Below are 17,647 nucleotides of genomic sequence, written 5' to 3'. Positions count from 1 at the left end.
AGTACACTGCCCTACCATTAAATAAAGTTCGTTCCTGGTTTATTTGGGGATTTTTGTTTGTTTGTTTATTGTATAGCGAATTCAGCAGTTTTCTGTTAAAATCCATAAATAAATTGGGTGGCAAGCAGGAAACATAACAAGTAAACCATGCATGAACAGCAAAAATCTTCCTTACTTGGTTCCAGTGTTTGACTTTACACAGCTGAGCAGTCCCATTACGTCTCTATTGTCTATCTTTGGATTCCAAAGTAATGAAGTTTTAGCAGTTCCCTTTAAATGTTCCTCTCTAGTACACCTGAACAGGTAACACTATGCATGTATGATACATGGTTTGGGCTGTGTCTGTAAAATTGTTTCGTTTCCCATTCCTCTGATTTTTTTCTGATTTAGCTGGAGTAAGACATTGACACTGTTGTTGAGAGCTAGGAGATAGGTATTTCTCCAACATCTCTTCCAGCTGGACAACTTTTCTCTTTGGTATATCAGTAAATGAAAAACAAAAACTTGCCTTTTGTCAAGTTCTTATGAATGTGAAGAACGCATAACTTTTCACTGTGTAGAAACTGTAACATGTAACATCTTTGTTACTAATACTTCATATACCTTTACTAGGTACTTATTTTTCTTTCATCTAGTTTTCTTTTCTGTTTTGTGTTCTCCCAGTTTTGCATTCGGCTCTTTAATATCTGCAGTTGACCCTGTGGCTACTATTGCCATTTTCAATGCCCTCAATGTGGATCCTGTACTTAACATGTTGGTTTTTGGAGAAAGCATTCTCAATGATGCAGTCTCTATTGTCTTGACCAAGTAAGTGCATTTGAACTACACATGTTTATGGAAACAGCAACCACATTATTTTCTGTTAATTAGTTAATTCAGATATATAGTAATTCTTCTATCTCCATTTGGAACAAATCATGTATTTCTGGTGTAAAGCTGAATTTTGTATGATCTGTCTTTGTTAAAAGCAATCCATAACGTAAACTGCATAGGCAGAAGACAGTAAATGGATGTCTTAGTACCACTATCTTTAGTGCCTTATCTCACTGACTGCAGATAATAGATTGCTTTCTAAGTCCATACATTTACCAGCTCTCTTTCCATCTGAGGGTCCTGACAACAGAAAACCAACACATGTCCTTTCAGGCTTGCACAAAATATTTACCTTGCCAAATATGAAGCTGTGTCTCCTGTATCATTAGCTTATTCCCAGAGGCACACTTCAATTGGCAGGGCAGGGGCATACATCAACGTCCATGCAATAGTTTTACATTTATGTTGGGGCTATCACAGGAAAGAAGAGCATCCAATATCCTTATCCTTTGCCCATGATAATTCTTTGGGGCTGAAAGAGTGAAAAAAATTTAGATATACCTTCATGGTATTGCTGAAGTCAATAGATGTGACTATGAATGTATAGAAGGACTAGATATAGTAAGAAGACAGTGAAGTTAAAGAGTCATTTTTCAGTGAACTAATTGCTTTTAATACAGCCCTGGTTCTTTTACGGAAGACCATGAAGGCTAACAGCAGTCAAAACGAACACTAGTTAGAATCCATGTCGTCTTTGCATGGAATTCTATGAAATACATTCCTGAAATTCAGAGATTTCACCCCTTTCCCCATAAGAGCTTCTTTGTTTTTCTTCAGTGGCCGCCCTGTCTCTAATCCACACCTAAATATTTGATGAGAGGTCTTCCTGTTCATTTGTTCTTCTTTGAGGATCACATGATCCATCTCTTTTCTTCTTCATGCCCTGAGTTTTTAGCACTGCAAAATGGGTTTCCTTTTCCTTTTCAGAGTTTGAAAATTGTTTTGTAATACTGGGCATTATCATAGCCTATTTACGCCATTCTGGGGATTCTTCAGAAGAGCAATGCTGGATTTCCAGATTTTTAGCAGAATTGGGTTTCCCTTTGGGGATTACACTAAGACTTGATTTAACATCTTTTGACATTCCTCTTGTTATATACATCACAGTAAAAGCCTTTTAAGAGAGGTAGCAACAAAGAAATGGAAATCTTTGTTGTTGTTGTTCTCAAAAGATGTTTGGTATTTTTGGATCCAGGCTTAGAATTTATAACCATTTCTTTTTATTTATTTTTTAATTATATCTAGCACAGCAGAAGGTTTGACAAGAGAAAATATGTCAGATGTAAGTGGATGGCAAACCTTTCTACAGGCTCTGGGATACTTTCTTAAGATGTTCTTTGGCTCTGCAGCACTTGGCACACTTACTGGTCTTATTTCTGCATTAATATCCTTTTTTAATTTTGGTGATACACATGTATAAATTGGTGAACTTCAACATTCCAATACTATTTTTCTTTCCCATCTTCTTCAGCATTTCTTAGGGGATATTTCTTATTAGACATTATTTTGTTAGCTGAGGATATTCTCATGCTCATGTTGTCTTTACGTTAGTGTGCATGGGTGTGTGTTAAACTTGCATCAAATTTTAATGAATATAATTAAGGTCTGAATTGTTGTATAGTAGCTTGTGTGCATTGGAGCATTACAAAAATATGGTAATTGTTTTGTAAATTCAAAATATTAATTCCATTTCAATACTGATCTATTTTTACAAGCATATGGCTCCTTTTTTACATACATAAAATGGTTAATTAAAAAGAAAAAAAAAAGCTGCTTTTCCCGAGGGCTTTTGAGTCAAACCGGCTCATTTGTCCCGATGTATCATATTCAGGCAGCTGAATACAGATACTGTTCTCTTTGGATTTACGTTGTGTTATATTTTGCCTCTTCCACTTCCATGAATTGGTTGCTAAACAACCCAGAAGCTTCTCTGCTGAGATAAGGAAGGGTGTTTGTTCTAAGTCAGACACCTTTGTTACTTTTCAGAGCTTGTTTAATGTTAACACTGACTTCACTGTAGGTAATCTTTTGTGCTAGGCTTGTAGAACAGTTATTCATGTCATCTGGGACATCCTGTTAAGCACTTTCTTTGTAAATAACAAGAACAGTGTGTTTGATTAAATATAGAAATATTTCTTCTCTTGGTTCATTAGCCTGATTCCATGAACTTGTAAATTATTCCATACATTACAACAAAAGAGGAAGGCAGATGTTCAACACTTCTTTCACTGATACCTAAATGATATTAAGACAAAGCGAAAAGGAGCTTATTTGCCCTATTACAGTTATTTGTGCCTCCAAGTATTGGATTTACCCTAAGCATGCAAAATTTCAATGCAGCAACGGACATCTCTTACTAGTTGCCAGCAGATAAATATAGTTGAAGGTTATTGCTGGTTCATGACCCAGGAGGAATGTGAACTTCCATGTTACAGGCATCTAATCCTCTGAATTTTAACAAAGATGGTAGGTGGAGTATTTTAAGCATTAAGGCAAAGATGTGATTAAGGGAATATTCCTTACTGTTAATATTACTGCAGATCTGTCATATCCATTTGAAAGGAACTAGAAGGCTAGTGACTGAACAGAGGATATTGCTTGCATGCTTAGTGTGGCAAATAACAATGTCTGAGGCAAAATCTACTTGTACTTGGCAGCTGTGCTGCAGAACTGTGCATGAGATGCAAAGCAGAACTTGTGACCCTTGACAAATGTCCATGTTTATGACTACAAATGTAAAGTAAGTTTTAAGTATCTTGAGTATCAAAAGGACATTATTTTTGTTAAAACATAAATGAGAGCTATTTTACTTTAATTTTCTGTTTCATAGCTCTCCCGTATTTTTAGAAAAGCCTTTACTATTTAATGATTCTCTGTGGATTTTCTGCAGTAGTTTTAGAGCAGAGATTTCAAAGACTGAACGTGTAGGGAAATGGCCCTTCTAGATCCAAACAAACAATTTAGCTTGTTGTTTTCAGTATTACATAGGTACATCAGTAGCAGATGTTTTCTGTCTCTAGGTCTGTCCATTCTGATAGACTTCTACCAGCAGTAGCTTCTGTAAGAAACACTCCTTGTAAGAAATTATTAATCTTTCCATACTTGAGTCAAAGGCCAATGGGTAGACTTTATTAGCTATTCAGTAGTTAAGTACATTAAGCATAATCATTGTTTTGTGATGGAATGACACAGCTTTAAGTTTTTCTTTGATATTTTTTTATTTACTTTTTCCATAACGTTTTCATGTGTACGTGCTAAAGCACATTGATTTAAGGAAGACACCCTCCCTAGAGTTTGGGATGATGATTATCTTCGCTTACCTTCCTTATGGACTTGCAGAAGGTATCTCACTCTCAGGTGAGCAGCAAAATGAGTATGTGCAAGTTTCTTTGATAAATTTAGGGAGTAGGTATTATGTGTGGCTAAGAGGGCCCCTGGGTTTTTTTATGTGTTTTTTCCTTTAACCTGTGCTCTTACTTCTAACTTTGACTTACTTTAAAGGAACACTTATTCTCTACTTTATGTTACAGAAGTATAGAAAAGGTAACTGCAGTTTTCATAGACATTAGTTAGCCAACATAAATACTAGTATTCTCCCCAGTTACCTCTGCCTAACACAGAATTAAAATTTCAGCTGCACACTGTAGATCTCAGCCACATCAGCTAACTTAGATAATGTCCAGCCTACTACCCTGTAGCCGTTTTTCTGCCTGTCCCTTCAGCGCCTTTGGGGAAATCAGCTGAGACCACTGAGTGTTGTATATATCTCTGAATACTTGGTAGAAGTTTTGCTGAAGGCCACGAGAAGAGGCTGACAGGTGAACTTCTTCCATAATTCTGTAGAATCAAGTACAAAGACAGGGTCAAGTTCTGCTGGATGCCCAATGTCTCTGAGCTTTGCTGATTTAAATGGGTTTTCAAGGCAATCAGCTTCCTGTCTCATTTCTCAAAGGAAAGTGGAAGGGATGCAACAGTTACTATAATTCAAATAGCTAGAGAATCTGCTTAGTTCCTTTTTTTCTTTTTCCTGTTTTCTTGGGTTGTTGTGTTTGTTTTTTTAAATAAGTTTTGAGTGCATTAAAAGATATATTTGCTCTACAGCTTGGATGATACAAGAATGTTAGAAGTTTGTTCCAAGTCCTGTTACAAGCAGGACTAGATTTGTTGTAAATAAGTTGCAGGTATGAAATCAGACTTTTTTGAAATGTGCATGTAAGCTAATGTGAGTATTTTTGAATGGATCTGTAGCAGTGTATATCAGCATAACTTCACTGATGTCAGTAGAGTTGTATTTTTTTGTACATATGAAGATGTGGCCTATAATCATGGTAGTTACACAATCAAGATGTATAATCCTAATGCAAACATTCCATTCTGCCCACTTGCATCCAGAACTACTCTGTATGTGTGTATAGGGCAACGCATATGTAGGGGAATGAAATTATATGAAACCTGAGCAAGCAGTTTGATAATGTTAAAATATTTGTATTGCTGCAAAAACAAGTTTTGCCTTGTGAGAAGATTATTCTGGAGGGTCTCAGCACGTGGCCTTTTCTATTTCTAGTGTATGTTTCTTACTAATATAAAATTATAATAAAATATTACAGAATTACAGTGCCATAGCATTATATAACCAACACATCTGTGTGTTGGTATACAGTGAAAAAGAATTTACAGTAAAATTCCTACTTAGTTACTCTCAGGGTGATAGAGATTCTTTGTCATTTTATTTGTGAAGACAACCTCTCTAATTTGCTCAAGTGCCTTCAAGAACAACTTCTCAAGAAATGTAAACTTTGAATGACCTTATTCAGGTCACCTCTGTGTCCAAACAAAGGATTCTTTTGACTGTACCTCAGCTATTCTAATCCTTCCAGTTGTGGTCATCAGGGCCACTCCTGGGCACGTAGCTAGGAGTCTAGTCTTTTAAACTTCCCTTGTTTTGGGCAAAGCAGGTATACTCCCGCATGTCATCCTGTCCTCTCGAGATTTGCATTGCAGTTGATTTCTTCTGGGTTATATTGTCAGTTTTGGTCAGTTATTTCCTCACAAGGAGTGCTGTAGTTCTTCATGTGGACTGCTAAATCTTTCCACAATCCTAACCATCATTTCAAATAACATCCTTTGTGGGTGTAAGTCTATGCAGCAGCTGTGGAAATGCTTAAAACTTCCTTTAAGGTACTCAGCTCCTTAGGAACAGTGAACAACTGACAGTGTCTATGATATGTCTTGAGCAGTTAGCGAAATAGGTTGAAATTCAGATTCTTCCCATAAATAACCAAGAGCTGGGAAGCAAGGTAGATGGAAAAAATCCCTAACACAAATCAAAGATTTGTGAAATACATTGAAATCTGAGGTAGCTGTTCAGGCCTGTGATATCAGTTGCTGTCCAAGCTGTGCATGTCATTAGGGCAACTGAACTCTATAATGGAAAATGCGGTGGCTTTTTCCCATAGTTGATAGCTGAGATTAATCTCTGTAGTAATTTAGAGCAGATGGTTTAGTGACCCTTTCTGCTGGAGGCAAGGGACATTTTGCACAGTAGCATTCCTTGCAGGCCCTACGTATCAGGCTATACCTTCCTTATGGTTGGACTCGATCTTAAAGGTCTTTTCCAACATAAATGATTCTATGATTCCTACAAAGGTAATTTTTCCCCTTGAATTCTCAAGTCTCAATAGCTTTTCTGATTCTCAGATTGATAGAAAATTGGTGGTACACCTATATGTGCTATTTGGTTTTAATTTTTTATGGTATTAGATGTGATACACCATACTGGAGACACCTATATGTGCTATTTGGTTTTAATTTTTTATGGTATTAGATGTGATACACCATACTGGAGTGGATTCACATCCATGCCCTGTTGGTCTCATTCTAATTCTGGTGGAGTGATTGGGCCTGGCTGATCAGCAGGTGGGAAAGAATGACACACTTTCTGGGAGAACTGAATCATCTTTTGATCTCACCTCTCTGCCTATTAGGAGAGTGAAAAAGCAGAAAAAACACTCAAGGATTGGCTTTTTATTTCCCTCACTTTTATGGGAAAACCTGACATAACAGGTATTTATTCTAGCTTGCAAGTGACCTATACTGGACCTCATATGACTATGATCAGTGGAATGAGACCAGTATGAGTAACAATGGTGATAGAAACCCCACTTATTGTTTCATAAGCTTTTGCATTAGTAAGGATTATAAACAAATATTTGCAGAGCGCAAGCTATTCTTCTGTTGACTACCATGTTTTTATCTACAGGTATCATGGCAATCCTCTTCTCTGGCATCGTGATGTCTCACTATACACACCATAACTTGTCCCCAGTTACACAGATTTTAATGCAGCAGACGCTGAGAACTGTTGCTTTCATGTGTGGTAGGTGCTACCTGCTATTCATATCTAATATTAATAGTTTAAAAATTTATTTGCCTGAAATGGTGATTCTGGGAGCAGCAGAGGTGTGAATTTTCTTCTAGCCATTTGTATGGCAGCAGTACATGTCTTTAAGGGAAGAATTCCTAATAGTGGAGGCTGGAAGGCAGTCAAAAGTCACCTTTCCTGCCATACTGGATAAAACACACAGTAAATCTCTCTCTCCCATCCTGCAGGCTCCTGCTAAGATTTGCCATAAGATTGATAACCGAATAGAGATCTCTGACTCCTGTATTCCTCTGGTCTATTTTTAGTTTTAGGAGATGGATTTTTAGCAGTATTTTTTAAAATGGTTTTGGATATACAAAGCTACTTGCAAAAACAATGGCTTCACAAATTGGGAAGAAGTGATAGAAGCAGCTCAGAGCCTTTCCATTTCCTTTTACAAGTCAAACTTTTAAAGAAACTACTTGCTTCTGTATTACAAATACATCCCTGTTTTTTTAGAGAATGGCATGAATGTTCTGTATTGTTTGCAAGAAGATGCATTTGGAACGTGGTCAGGGAGTGGCCTTGCTGCAAACTAAACTTAACCACTCATTACCTGAACACCATAGCTCATCAGGGTTTGGTCTTAATCTATTACAAATGCTAGAAAAGCACATATTCATTCAAGTCACTGTAAAGGTGTTATTTAAGATACTGTGCAATTTCACACGTTTGCAGCAGGTTTTGAGCATGCAAATATAAGTAGCCAGTACCCAAACCATGGCAAAACAATGTCTTATGCTACAGTAATTCGGGTATTGCTACTGTCTGTCCAAAACTGTCCTGTTTTTAACTGCCTTTATGATAAGGAACCTACCTTGCTACCACAGCAGTGAACTGACGAAACATCTTGACTCTGCGATTCTCTGATGGTAATGGGTTGGTGCTGTGGAAATAATATGTTTGAATTATTGCAGTCATTGTGCAGTGGTGGTACTATTACAGATTTGCAAACATCTCTTCTAGAGGTTATTAGAATATACAAGGGTTGTTAGATCATACAGTGCAGTATTTTATTACAAAGCAAGCCATGAACTGCTGCCGTTTATAAGAATTTAATGAATTGAATACTTTATAATAGTGTTCAACTTGCAATACATGAGATTGTGCCTGGCGTTTCAGTTTTATATAGAATCTGATTCAAAGCTACAGAAGTCATTAGTAGTTACTCCTGTAGCTTGTGTTCTGCAGCTTGTCCTGTATTCCTCAAGTAAAAAATTCCTCAGTCTTTAAAGCAAGGTTTTGCTAGCTTTATTCATACTTATTAGTAATTTACAGCTGAAAAAAGCCTACACACACAGACTGAGGTGCTGCCCACTGACAGCGAGCGTGGAAGAATCTGGCCTTTTGCTTAATGGCATTTGTGCCTATTTGGTGCATTCAAAAGTCAGGAAATATTATTTTATGTACTGTATGTAGTAACTTATAATAGGAGTAGAAAAGGTTTTCTAGAATTGTTTATTTAAGATGTAATTTCTCTTTTTCAGAAACGTGTGTTTTTGCATTTCTTGGCCTGTCGATTTTTAGTTTTCCTCACAAGTTTGAAATGTCCTTTGTCATCTGGTGCATAGTAGGTATTTACTTTCTTCCATACTTGTTTAGAGGTGTTTTTGATATTGGGGAGGGGGGGAAACACCTTACAGTTAAAATATTTCAGAATAGTTGTTATTTTTTGTAGGTTTTTACAAAAATGCTTTCATATTTTTATATATTGCACAAAGTTAACTCTAAGAGCATGAAATTATTCTTCTTGTTCTCAGCACTTTGGTGTACAAATACATCAGTCTTCTTTAAGAAATTCCAGTTTGCTGTTATTTTGGAGCCCTTCTGTATAAGGTTATTAAAAACAAGGAAAAAGAACCTTGCTTGGTTTGACCCTATTAGATTTATTAAAAGAAATCTCAAAAGATATTGAGATTATTATACATGCCGCTTTATTCCAGAAGTTATTTTACCAGAAAACAATCCGGAGTTTTTACATATATTTAGCTTCATAGGAACGATTTGTGTGAATAGACAGTTTGTAGAAACTACAGAGCAAACTAGTATCAAACTCTGCTCCATTTCATTTCTCCAGGACTAGAGCTTTTGAGTCTTTCTCTCTCATATGTCACTGCAGTTTGTTTACATAAAGCAATTTAGTCCAGACATCACTTCTTCACTCTGAGCTCACCTTCTTCAGAGGAAGTCCGTACTCAAACCTTCTCCAATGTGTATTCATTCTTTGACTGCATTTTTAATTCTTTTTCTTCTATTCTTTATTTCAGTGTAGATTTATGTAGTGGCACTTTGAATTATGTTTCACATGGGGGTTACCTACTTCCGTTGCTATTATAATTGTTTAATATAGACATGAAAAGTATGTTCGCTTTTGCAGAGTCAAAAGAGGGAAATGTGAATCCATTTCCAGTTGCATATAGCAACGTATACTAGCATGTTTTAGTCCATGGTTCAAGGGAAGAATTGTTCTCTACAATTTACAGATAGTGGTATCAGCATGGGGAACTGCTATCGCTGCATTACACCCAACTTCCTTATCTAATACATATCTAAGGTGTGACACTTCCTTCTCTGTAGCATTGCCCTCAATAGTATAATGCAAATTGTGTAATTTTGGGGTGATTCATAAAGGAAAACAGCACAGCCCTTCAAGGATCCTGCTGACTAATTCTAGGATGTTTACCTTATCAAGGTCTGTTTGTGGTAGAACTTAAAAGTAATGCCATTGTGATAACCTTTGCTTTTCTGAGTTAAAGTTTTCACTGTATTTGTTAATTGTCTGCCATTAAATCAATAGGTTTTTTTTTTTCCCCCCCATCTCACAACTTTGCTTCAATGTGTGGTATATTTTATAACCATATACAGGGAAGTGTTGAGGAACCAGATTACATGCTATTTGGCTTCTGGCCTTTTTCTCTGAGGAGCTGGTCCATGGGGAGACAATAGAAATATCTTATTGCCTCTTAGCTGCTGCGCCAAGGGAATGATTAAAGGAGCTGAACTGAGGAGAACTTTTACCCAAAGTAATTCTTGGTCTCCCTGGAATGCCTCTTGGGTTTCATTTATTTATTATAAGTAAAGTAGTGTCTGGTCTCTGTCAGTGACAAGTCTGGTTTACTTTCAGTTAAGCAGGCAAAATGTTTAAAAGGTTAAATTCTGCATCGACCTATGCTGAGAGATTTCTTTACATTAGTTTAGCAGCACAGCTACTTGCAAGGCTTGTGAGTGAAAAGAGCATATTCACCTTGCCCTGTACAAACCATATGCAACTGGGGCCTGTGTGAATGTAACACATCAAATGGTCTTTTGCTTTTGTTTCTGTTTTTCAGGTACTTGTTCTGTTCGGTAGAGCAGTGAATATTTTCCCACTTTCCTACCTACTCAACTTTTTCCGTGATCATAAAATCACCCCCAAAATGATGTTTATCATGTGGTTTAGTGGTAAGTTAAAGATCACGGTGTGGAGAACTGGAAAAAATGTTTTATTTTTTTCATTGTGTGGGCTACTCTGGGAAGAACTGATTTTCCATCTGTGGACCAAAACTCAACTGAACATTTGCACTGTTCTCAAACCCAAGTGCAATACGTTCTCTTTCCCCTTTGTGCTAGAGGACTATGCAGTGGTGATCCCCACTAAAGCTTTTCTACAGAGTCTAATTTTCTTTCTAGGCCTTGCAACTTCACAGTCTGAACAACAGTATCTGAAGAGCTCAGATTCATTTTAGGGAGGTAACCAAATGATAGATAAATGGACATGGTATAGGATTGTAAAAATCTTTTAAAGATGGAGAATTCCTGTTGAGTTATCAGGGTACTGAGGACCAATATAGTTGTTGATTTACTCTTCATTGATTTACTGTTCTCTCTGATAAGGTTTACGTGGTGCAATTCCCTATGCCCTCAGCCTCCATTTGGGCTTGGAACCAATAGAGAAGCGGCAGCTCATTGGGACAACAACAATCATCATAGTACTGTTCACGATTTTGCTGCTGGGAGGAGGAACCATGCCCCTCATCAGACTGATTGACATTGAGGACTCCAAAGCACGCAAGAGGAACAAGAAGGACATTAATCTTAGCAAGACAGAGAAGATGGTTTGTTTGGGTTTTTTATTCAGAAGATCAATGATATTTTTTTTCTTAATTTTTTTTATATTTTCCAAGACTAGTACATTATTTTTTACTAAAAGGTAAAATGAAAGCAATGGAAAATGCCAAGGTGGTAGGAAAAAGCCAAGCAATATAATTTTAATATATCCCAAAGACAGAGCTTGGTTAGTGTTTACACAAGATAACTGCTTAGAGAAAGGGAGGAGAAATAGTCTCTTAACTCAATCTAATTATAAATTGATCCATACAAATTAAAGTAACCCCTGCAAAAGCATAAAGTAGATGATACAGGATTGAGTCATATACAGAGGGAAAGTAGCTAGTACAGTGTGAGTCATGAATTAATCATAAAAGGCAGATGGGAATTATTTTGAAAAAGTCAAAGCAAAGGGCATGAGAAGGTGGTAATAACAGCACCCTTCTGACTGGGTTTTATTTTAAAGCAATTTCTCACTAAGCAAGACTACTGAAGAAAACTAACAGTCAGTCTGAAACCTCATGTCCAAAAGGCTGGAGTACATAAAGTATCCCAGAGCATTTGCCTGGTTTTCCCCAAATCATTGAATAACACATGCAGGGTATTGTTTTGTAGGATCCGAAGAACAGCTTCTCTTGGCATGAGGTTTCAGAAAGCTTGCAGTCTTTAGAATTACCTTACTCTGTCCATGTAGGAAGGTGCATATAGGAAGAGCACAGGGACAGGGTGTGTTCTGATACAGGGCTTATTTCCAGTGACACAACGATACGAGCATTGCTTGCAGGATAAAATCATTGTCCAGCTCACAAGAGAAAACCAGCACACTAGAAATCTGTTCCCAGCAAGTAATAATACAAAATATGGAACATTTGAGGTCTTTTACCTTTCAGTGTGGAAAAGGAAGCTAAGTGGCTCTGGGAATCAACAGCTGGACAGATTCATACAGCCATAAGCCCTGGTAGGCTGGGATGATAATTTCCATATTGTTCCAGCATGTGAATTGGTTGTGAGAAGGGAAAGCACAGAGCAGGGAGCTGAAGCAAGCTGGAGGGATGACTGCCACATTTCTGAGGTTATTCCAATATTTGTGATCTTTCTAGGGAAATACCATAGAATCTGAACATTTATCAGAGCTCACAGAGGAAGAATATGAAGCCCAGTACATAAAACGCCAGGACCTCAAAGGGTTTATGTGGTTTGATGCCAAGTATTTGAATCCTTTCTTCACCAGAAGACTCACACAAGAAGTAAGTATTTCTTGTTTTCTTGAAGAAAAGAAACTGTGGTAGAGTTGGTTGTAATTTCACTCTGTACCATACAAGGCTCATAGTGTAGCCATGCAACTTCTACATTAGGAACAGTGAGCTGTCTAATACATTACTTGTGCATATGTAGAGCAGCTGTAATGAAAAGCTGGACTGTAAAATTGCAGGTTGGATTAAATGAGCATCTCTCAGGGCTACCACAATTAAACTTTAAAAGGTGTATGGATTTATTGAACTAGCCTTTAATCTTGCAGAGTACCACAAAGAGTATCAGGAGTTACTAGTTACTACTGTTGTTAGGAAAAGCTGCCACCACTCATGCAGAGTTTTTAAAGTGCTATCACACAGAGTTCCTGCCTCTTACTGTACATGGTCCTGTGAATTCTGGAGCTGCAATTTTTCTGCAGACTGCAGTTTTTATGTGGGAAATATGTACCAGCATTGCAACCTTCACTTTTAAGACTTCTTGACTGGGAGACCAAGACTTTGAAGCTGTAAATGCAAAATGACACCCGATTGAACATGTAACTTAACACTGAGTGGCTCTGAGAGGTGTAAATACTATGCCATTTTCACTCCCATGACTCAGAAACCTGAGACTCCTTAGCCACATAATTCACTGTTTTTCCAATTTGCCATAGAATTAAGCATTTTTGCTGTGGAGCTGATAATTTTGTGTAAAGTGTGCACATTCCATCTTCCTAGCCTGCTCAAACATACTATTTTTCCTCGTTTTGTACGTTCCTTTTCAAAAGAATGTTTTCAGCACTTTCCCACAAAAGCTAAAGGCATTTTTTTGCAAAACCAGAAAGGAATCAAGAAACCAGAGTAAGCATCTGATTTGTAGTTGGTAGCCAAAAGCAAAGGCTGCCATTCAGATTTCAGCCAAAGGCTAGAAAAGTAAGTACATGAATCGCCAAAGCAGGCCACAAGCTTCCCACTGTCCCTGGGAACATATAGTGAGGAGTCAGATTCAAAGCCAGGCCATCCAGACGGTATTAGGATTTTTGAAACCCACAGAGCAGGACTGCCTAGAAGACACAGGTAAAAATACCTGTCATCAAAAATACCATCCTTGGAAATAATTACTGACTGAACACTTGATAAATATTTTCTGGTAGGAAACAGAATTGCTTTGCATGCTTTAGAGACCAGGAATGGATTATGTTCTAAGGAACATGTTAAACTAGCCTTTCTCTTTTGCTCTAACACAAGTAGTGTTGTAGCTAAGTAACAAACTGTTCTGGTTTGCTTTTGCCTTAGGACTTGCATAACGGGCGCATACAGATGAAAACCCTCACAAACAAATGGTATGAAGAGGTACGACAAGGACCCTCCGGATCTGAAGATGATGAGCAAGAGCTGCTATAGCAGACTGGGGCAGGAGTGCAATGAGTTTATCATTAGAAAGAGGATTTAAGTATCAAGAGTCTGACTGCACAAAAGCTGGAAAGCTAAGAATGAACTTTCTGATTTCAGGCATGTCTTGTGCTACATGTTTAGGTATAAAACCGCAGATCTACTGTGCTTGATATTACTAGTCAGTGATGGAAACCCATTAAGTGTCAGACACTGGACTGAATGAAGAACCTTTTGTTCAGACTTTACAGCATAACAAATTTCATGCAGCCTATTGAAAAGCAGAAACATCTGCCATGAAATGATGACAATGTTTAATGGGGGGGGGGTCTTCTTCCTATTATGAAATCTGCTGTAAACATATGCTGAACTACAGAGCCATTGTATGACTCTGCAAAACAGACTGAATTGCACTTTATTTATTTTTTTTTAATATATATATATTCATTCACAGCATGGGAAGTCTTGACAGTTTATACTGTGAATTTGTTTCAGCACTAGTAAGGGAATTTGACTGGAATAAATCTATAATTTATGGGATTTGCACATTATGAATCTGGAGAAGATGTATACTTTGACAAAAAGCAGATGTTGCACATACAAGGAAGCACCTCTGAAAACTGGTGGTTTTGTCAGTTAAGAAATTCTTGATTTCTATTTTATGGGGTTTTTTGTTTGTTTTTGTTGGTTTTTTTTTAATATACTGAGGTATCCAATCCACAGTACTGATTATAGCATGGTTTGGGGGAGCGGGGGATTGTATGACACAGTACAGAACTGCATTTAAAATTGTAGTTTTAATGTATTTTTTTCTTTGGCTAAAGCCAGTTGCAGTTGGGTTTCTGTAATTGGCAGCTGCTCCTTGCTGGCACTTTGGCTTCAAATCTTAGAAAACAGCAGCTTTTGTTTTGCCTAATTCATGAAGTGTCCCTAACACTCCAGAATTCACTAGTGGAATTTTTAGGTTCTAGTGTGCACACAAGGGAGAAGAGTCTACAAAATCTAATGCAGGTACAGAAAGGTTAATATTGCACGTTGCTGAAGCAGCCTCATTTGGGAAGTGCCAAACAGCTTTCATTAAGCTGTCCTATTTGTTAATACGATTTTTCTCTTCTGCTTACCTTGTTTCAAAATCAGCAGTATCACTTCACTTTTTCTACATGGCCTAGTCCATTTGCTCAAAACTGCATACACCTAAACAGACAATGCAGTGTTTGTTGCACATTTGCCATGGTTACACATGCAGCAGTTTGCTCTCGCTGCCAACCCAAATTCCTCATTAGTCATTTGCATATTCACTGTTGAAATGTGAATTGTAGTTCTGCACGTAAATCTGACCTGCAAGTGCACATGTTTGTTTCTGAAAGTGTGAGACTTATATTTTTGGTCTGGTTTTGCTACTAAGGTTTTTAATCAACTGCTTACATGCTGGGAAGAATAAAAGTTCAAGAATGTATTTGGAATCCTAAACCTGTGTTGTCTGAGCAGTTTTTAAAAATAACACATCTTGCTAGAGGAGTCCCTCTCCCCTTTCCCTGCCCCAGTAGTTCAAAGAACTCTGCTAATCCCAGATCGGAAACATGCACTGGTGGGAGTCTGAATGGGGCATGAACTCAGCTTCTGTTCTTGACCAGAAGGCAATCAGTGCTGCTTGCTTTATCCTTAGGAGAGGATCTTTGTAAAAATCAGTCTTTCTAGACTTTCCTTTTTTTCTTCACCCTTCTAGACAACAGTAGGCAATTACATTTTAGTTACCCATCAGCCTTACTAGGTTTCTCAACTTGAACATTTAAGCCCAGGAGCTGGCTGGAAGGTGTCTGGGAGCTTCTCCTGTCACTGGAAAGTGTACATTGATCTAGGTGCTATTACACTGGGCTTAGTTTTATGCCTTAGTCATGCTGAAATATAAAATAGCCTCTAATTTCTACTGTTACTCCAGTGAAATAGGTCACCTGCAAAATAAATAGAGGTATGTACCGCCCTTTGATAACTTCCATCAAGACAAATTGATCGTTTCGTGCCCTCTGCTGGCAATTGGTGATAGTGCTCTGAGATCTAATGAGAGCCATTTGCTGGGAATAATTTTACACATTAAATTGAAGCAATTAACTGATATAGCTAGAACTAATGAAATCACTTTGAAGAAATTAAAGTGAAGAAAATTTGGATGGTTTAATTTAAAAGCAACGATTCTAAAACTTAAAAAAATACTACATTTGTCAAAACTTGGAATTAAGACAACTTTGTTCTCTCTCAAAATACACATTAACTTATTTCAGAACCAATAGAGGAAGTTTTTACCGTTGTTTCAGTGACCAATTTTCATATTCATTTATCAATACACTGGCTTTTCTGTGACAGTCATTTCACAGTTTGGATTTCTTCACTTAATTTTTCTTTTCTAAGCATATTACTTTATCTGTCTCCTTATTGACTTGCCTTGCAGTTACTTTAGGTCATTTCCTATTTTGTCAGGCCAATATTAAACTAATTCTCTTTCCACAAGTACTAGCAGCCCCATCCTAACTTGTGTCATCTGCAAATTTGTGCAAGTGTAAACTTGATTTTTTTCTGCTCTCAGATACGGAACCACCAGGAAGTACAATGCAAATGTTACTAATTGCAGAGGCCCCGAAGTTCTGCCAGGCTGCAATCCCAGTGGCTGTTTCTCTTGATGACTAAGGAGCCATGAAAAGGAGAGGCAGGGGGAACCCAGAGCGCAGCTTTTGGCAACTCAGAGACTCCCAGAAGACATTTTTCCCTCTTCCAGCCCATCCTGCAGCCCTGTGTTAGCCCATGACAAGGTGCCTTGGCTGCTTATGGCAAAACCCATCATCCACAGTGGGGAGACAACAATGGCACCCAGAAGCTCCCCCTGCCAGGCAGGGCTGAGCCCAGCCCCAGTTCCCCATTTCTGTGCCAGTGATGTGGCCACAGGCGCAATGTTGGCTCAGGAGCGAGGGGAGACACTGAAAGTCCCCAGCCTCCCCTGGGGCGCTGGCACAGAGCAGGCATTTCCCCAAGCTCAGCAGCCCTGCCTGATTAAGGATGCAACAGAGCTGCTCACAGAAAACAAAAGAAAGAAAGGTGTTTTCAGCAGTGGCTTTTCTCCCATCAGTTAGTGCATAGGCGGGCAATGTCCCCAAGGAATGGCTGTGACATGGCCAGTCCACAGCTGGGGTTGCAGGGAGCAGACCCTGTTTCCCTCCCGGCAGGCTGTGCTGGGAGGAGGCAGTCCCTGCACCAGGAGGAGACAACCCGGCCAGCCACCTCGGCCAGCAGATGCCTGCTGACACCACCATGCCATGGGAGACGAGGCGGGAGACGAGGCAAGACACCCTGCAGAACCTCTTCCCCAGGACAACACGGGCTTTTACCAGGTGTCACTCCACTGCTCAAGAGGACAGCAAACCCACTCTGCCTTGTCACCACTGCCAGCTCACGTGCCTGCTCTGTGCCTCAGTTTCCCCACTAGACAAAATCCCTCTTGGAAAGCTCCCTCTGAGCTGCTCAACTCTTAAGGCTATTAAAACTACAGTCAGACTGGCCAGCCTGGCAACAACAACTGTGCCAGGCAGGGAGGAAAGCGGGCAGGGATCAGGATGGCTTCACTGAGCACGGTTGTGCCACCAGGCTTGGGGCA

General features: G+C 38.6%; 1 protein-coding gene across 2 annotated transcripts in view; it reads left to right on the top strand.

The window, feature by feature from the left end:
* Window positions 1-15,474, top strand: part of SLC9A8 (solute carrier family 9 member A8) — a 31,262-nt gene extending 15,788 nt beyond the window's left edge. For both annotated transcript variants that reach the window (XM_069805604.1, XM_069805613.1), the window contains 9 exons: window positions 664-807; window positions 2,119-2,257; window positions 4,125-4,230; window positions 7,133-7,249; window positions 8,782-8,864; window positions 10,624-10,735; window positions 11,168-11,388; window positions 12,481-12,627; window positions 13,909-15,474. In XM_069805604.1, the coding sequence (XP_069661705.1) occupies window positions 664-807; window positions 2,119-2,257; window positions 4,125-4,230; window positions 7,133-7,249; window positions 8,782-8,864; window positions 10,624-10,735; window positions 11,168-11,388; window positions 12,481-12,627; window positions 13,909-14,016 (1,177 nt within the window). In that variant the 3' untranslated portion in view covers window positions 14,017-15,474. The remainder of the gene's footprint in view (window positions 1-663; window positions 808-2,118; window positions 2,258-4,124; window positions 4,231-7,132; window positions 7,250-8,781; window positions 8,865-10,623; window positions 10,736-11,167; window positions 11,389-12,480; window positions 12,628-13,908) is intronic.
* Window positions 15,475-17,647: the final 2,173 nt, after the last annotated feature.

Source organism: Haliaeetus albicilla, chromosome 2 (genome assembly GCF_947461875.1).
Source record: "Haliaeetus albicilla chromosome 2, bHalAlb1.1, whole genome shotgun sequence".
NCBI lineage: Eukaryota > Metazoa > Chordata > Aves > Accipitriformes > Accipitridae > Haliaeetus > Haliaeetus albicilla.
Note: the sequence above shows the minus strand (reverse complement) of the source record. Positions and strands in the feature narration are given on the sequence as shown.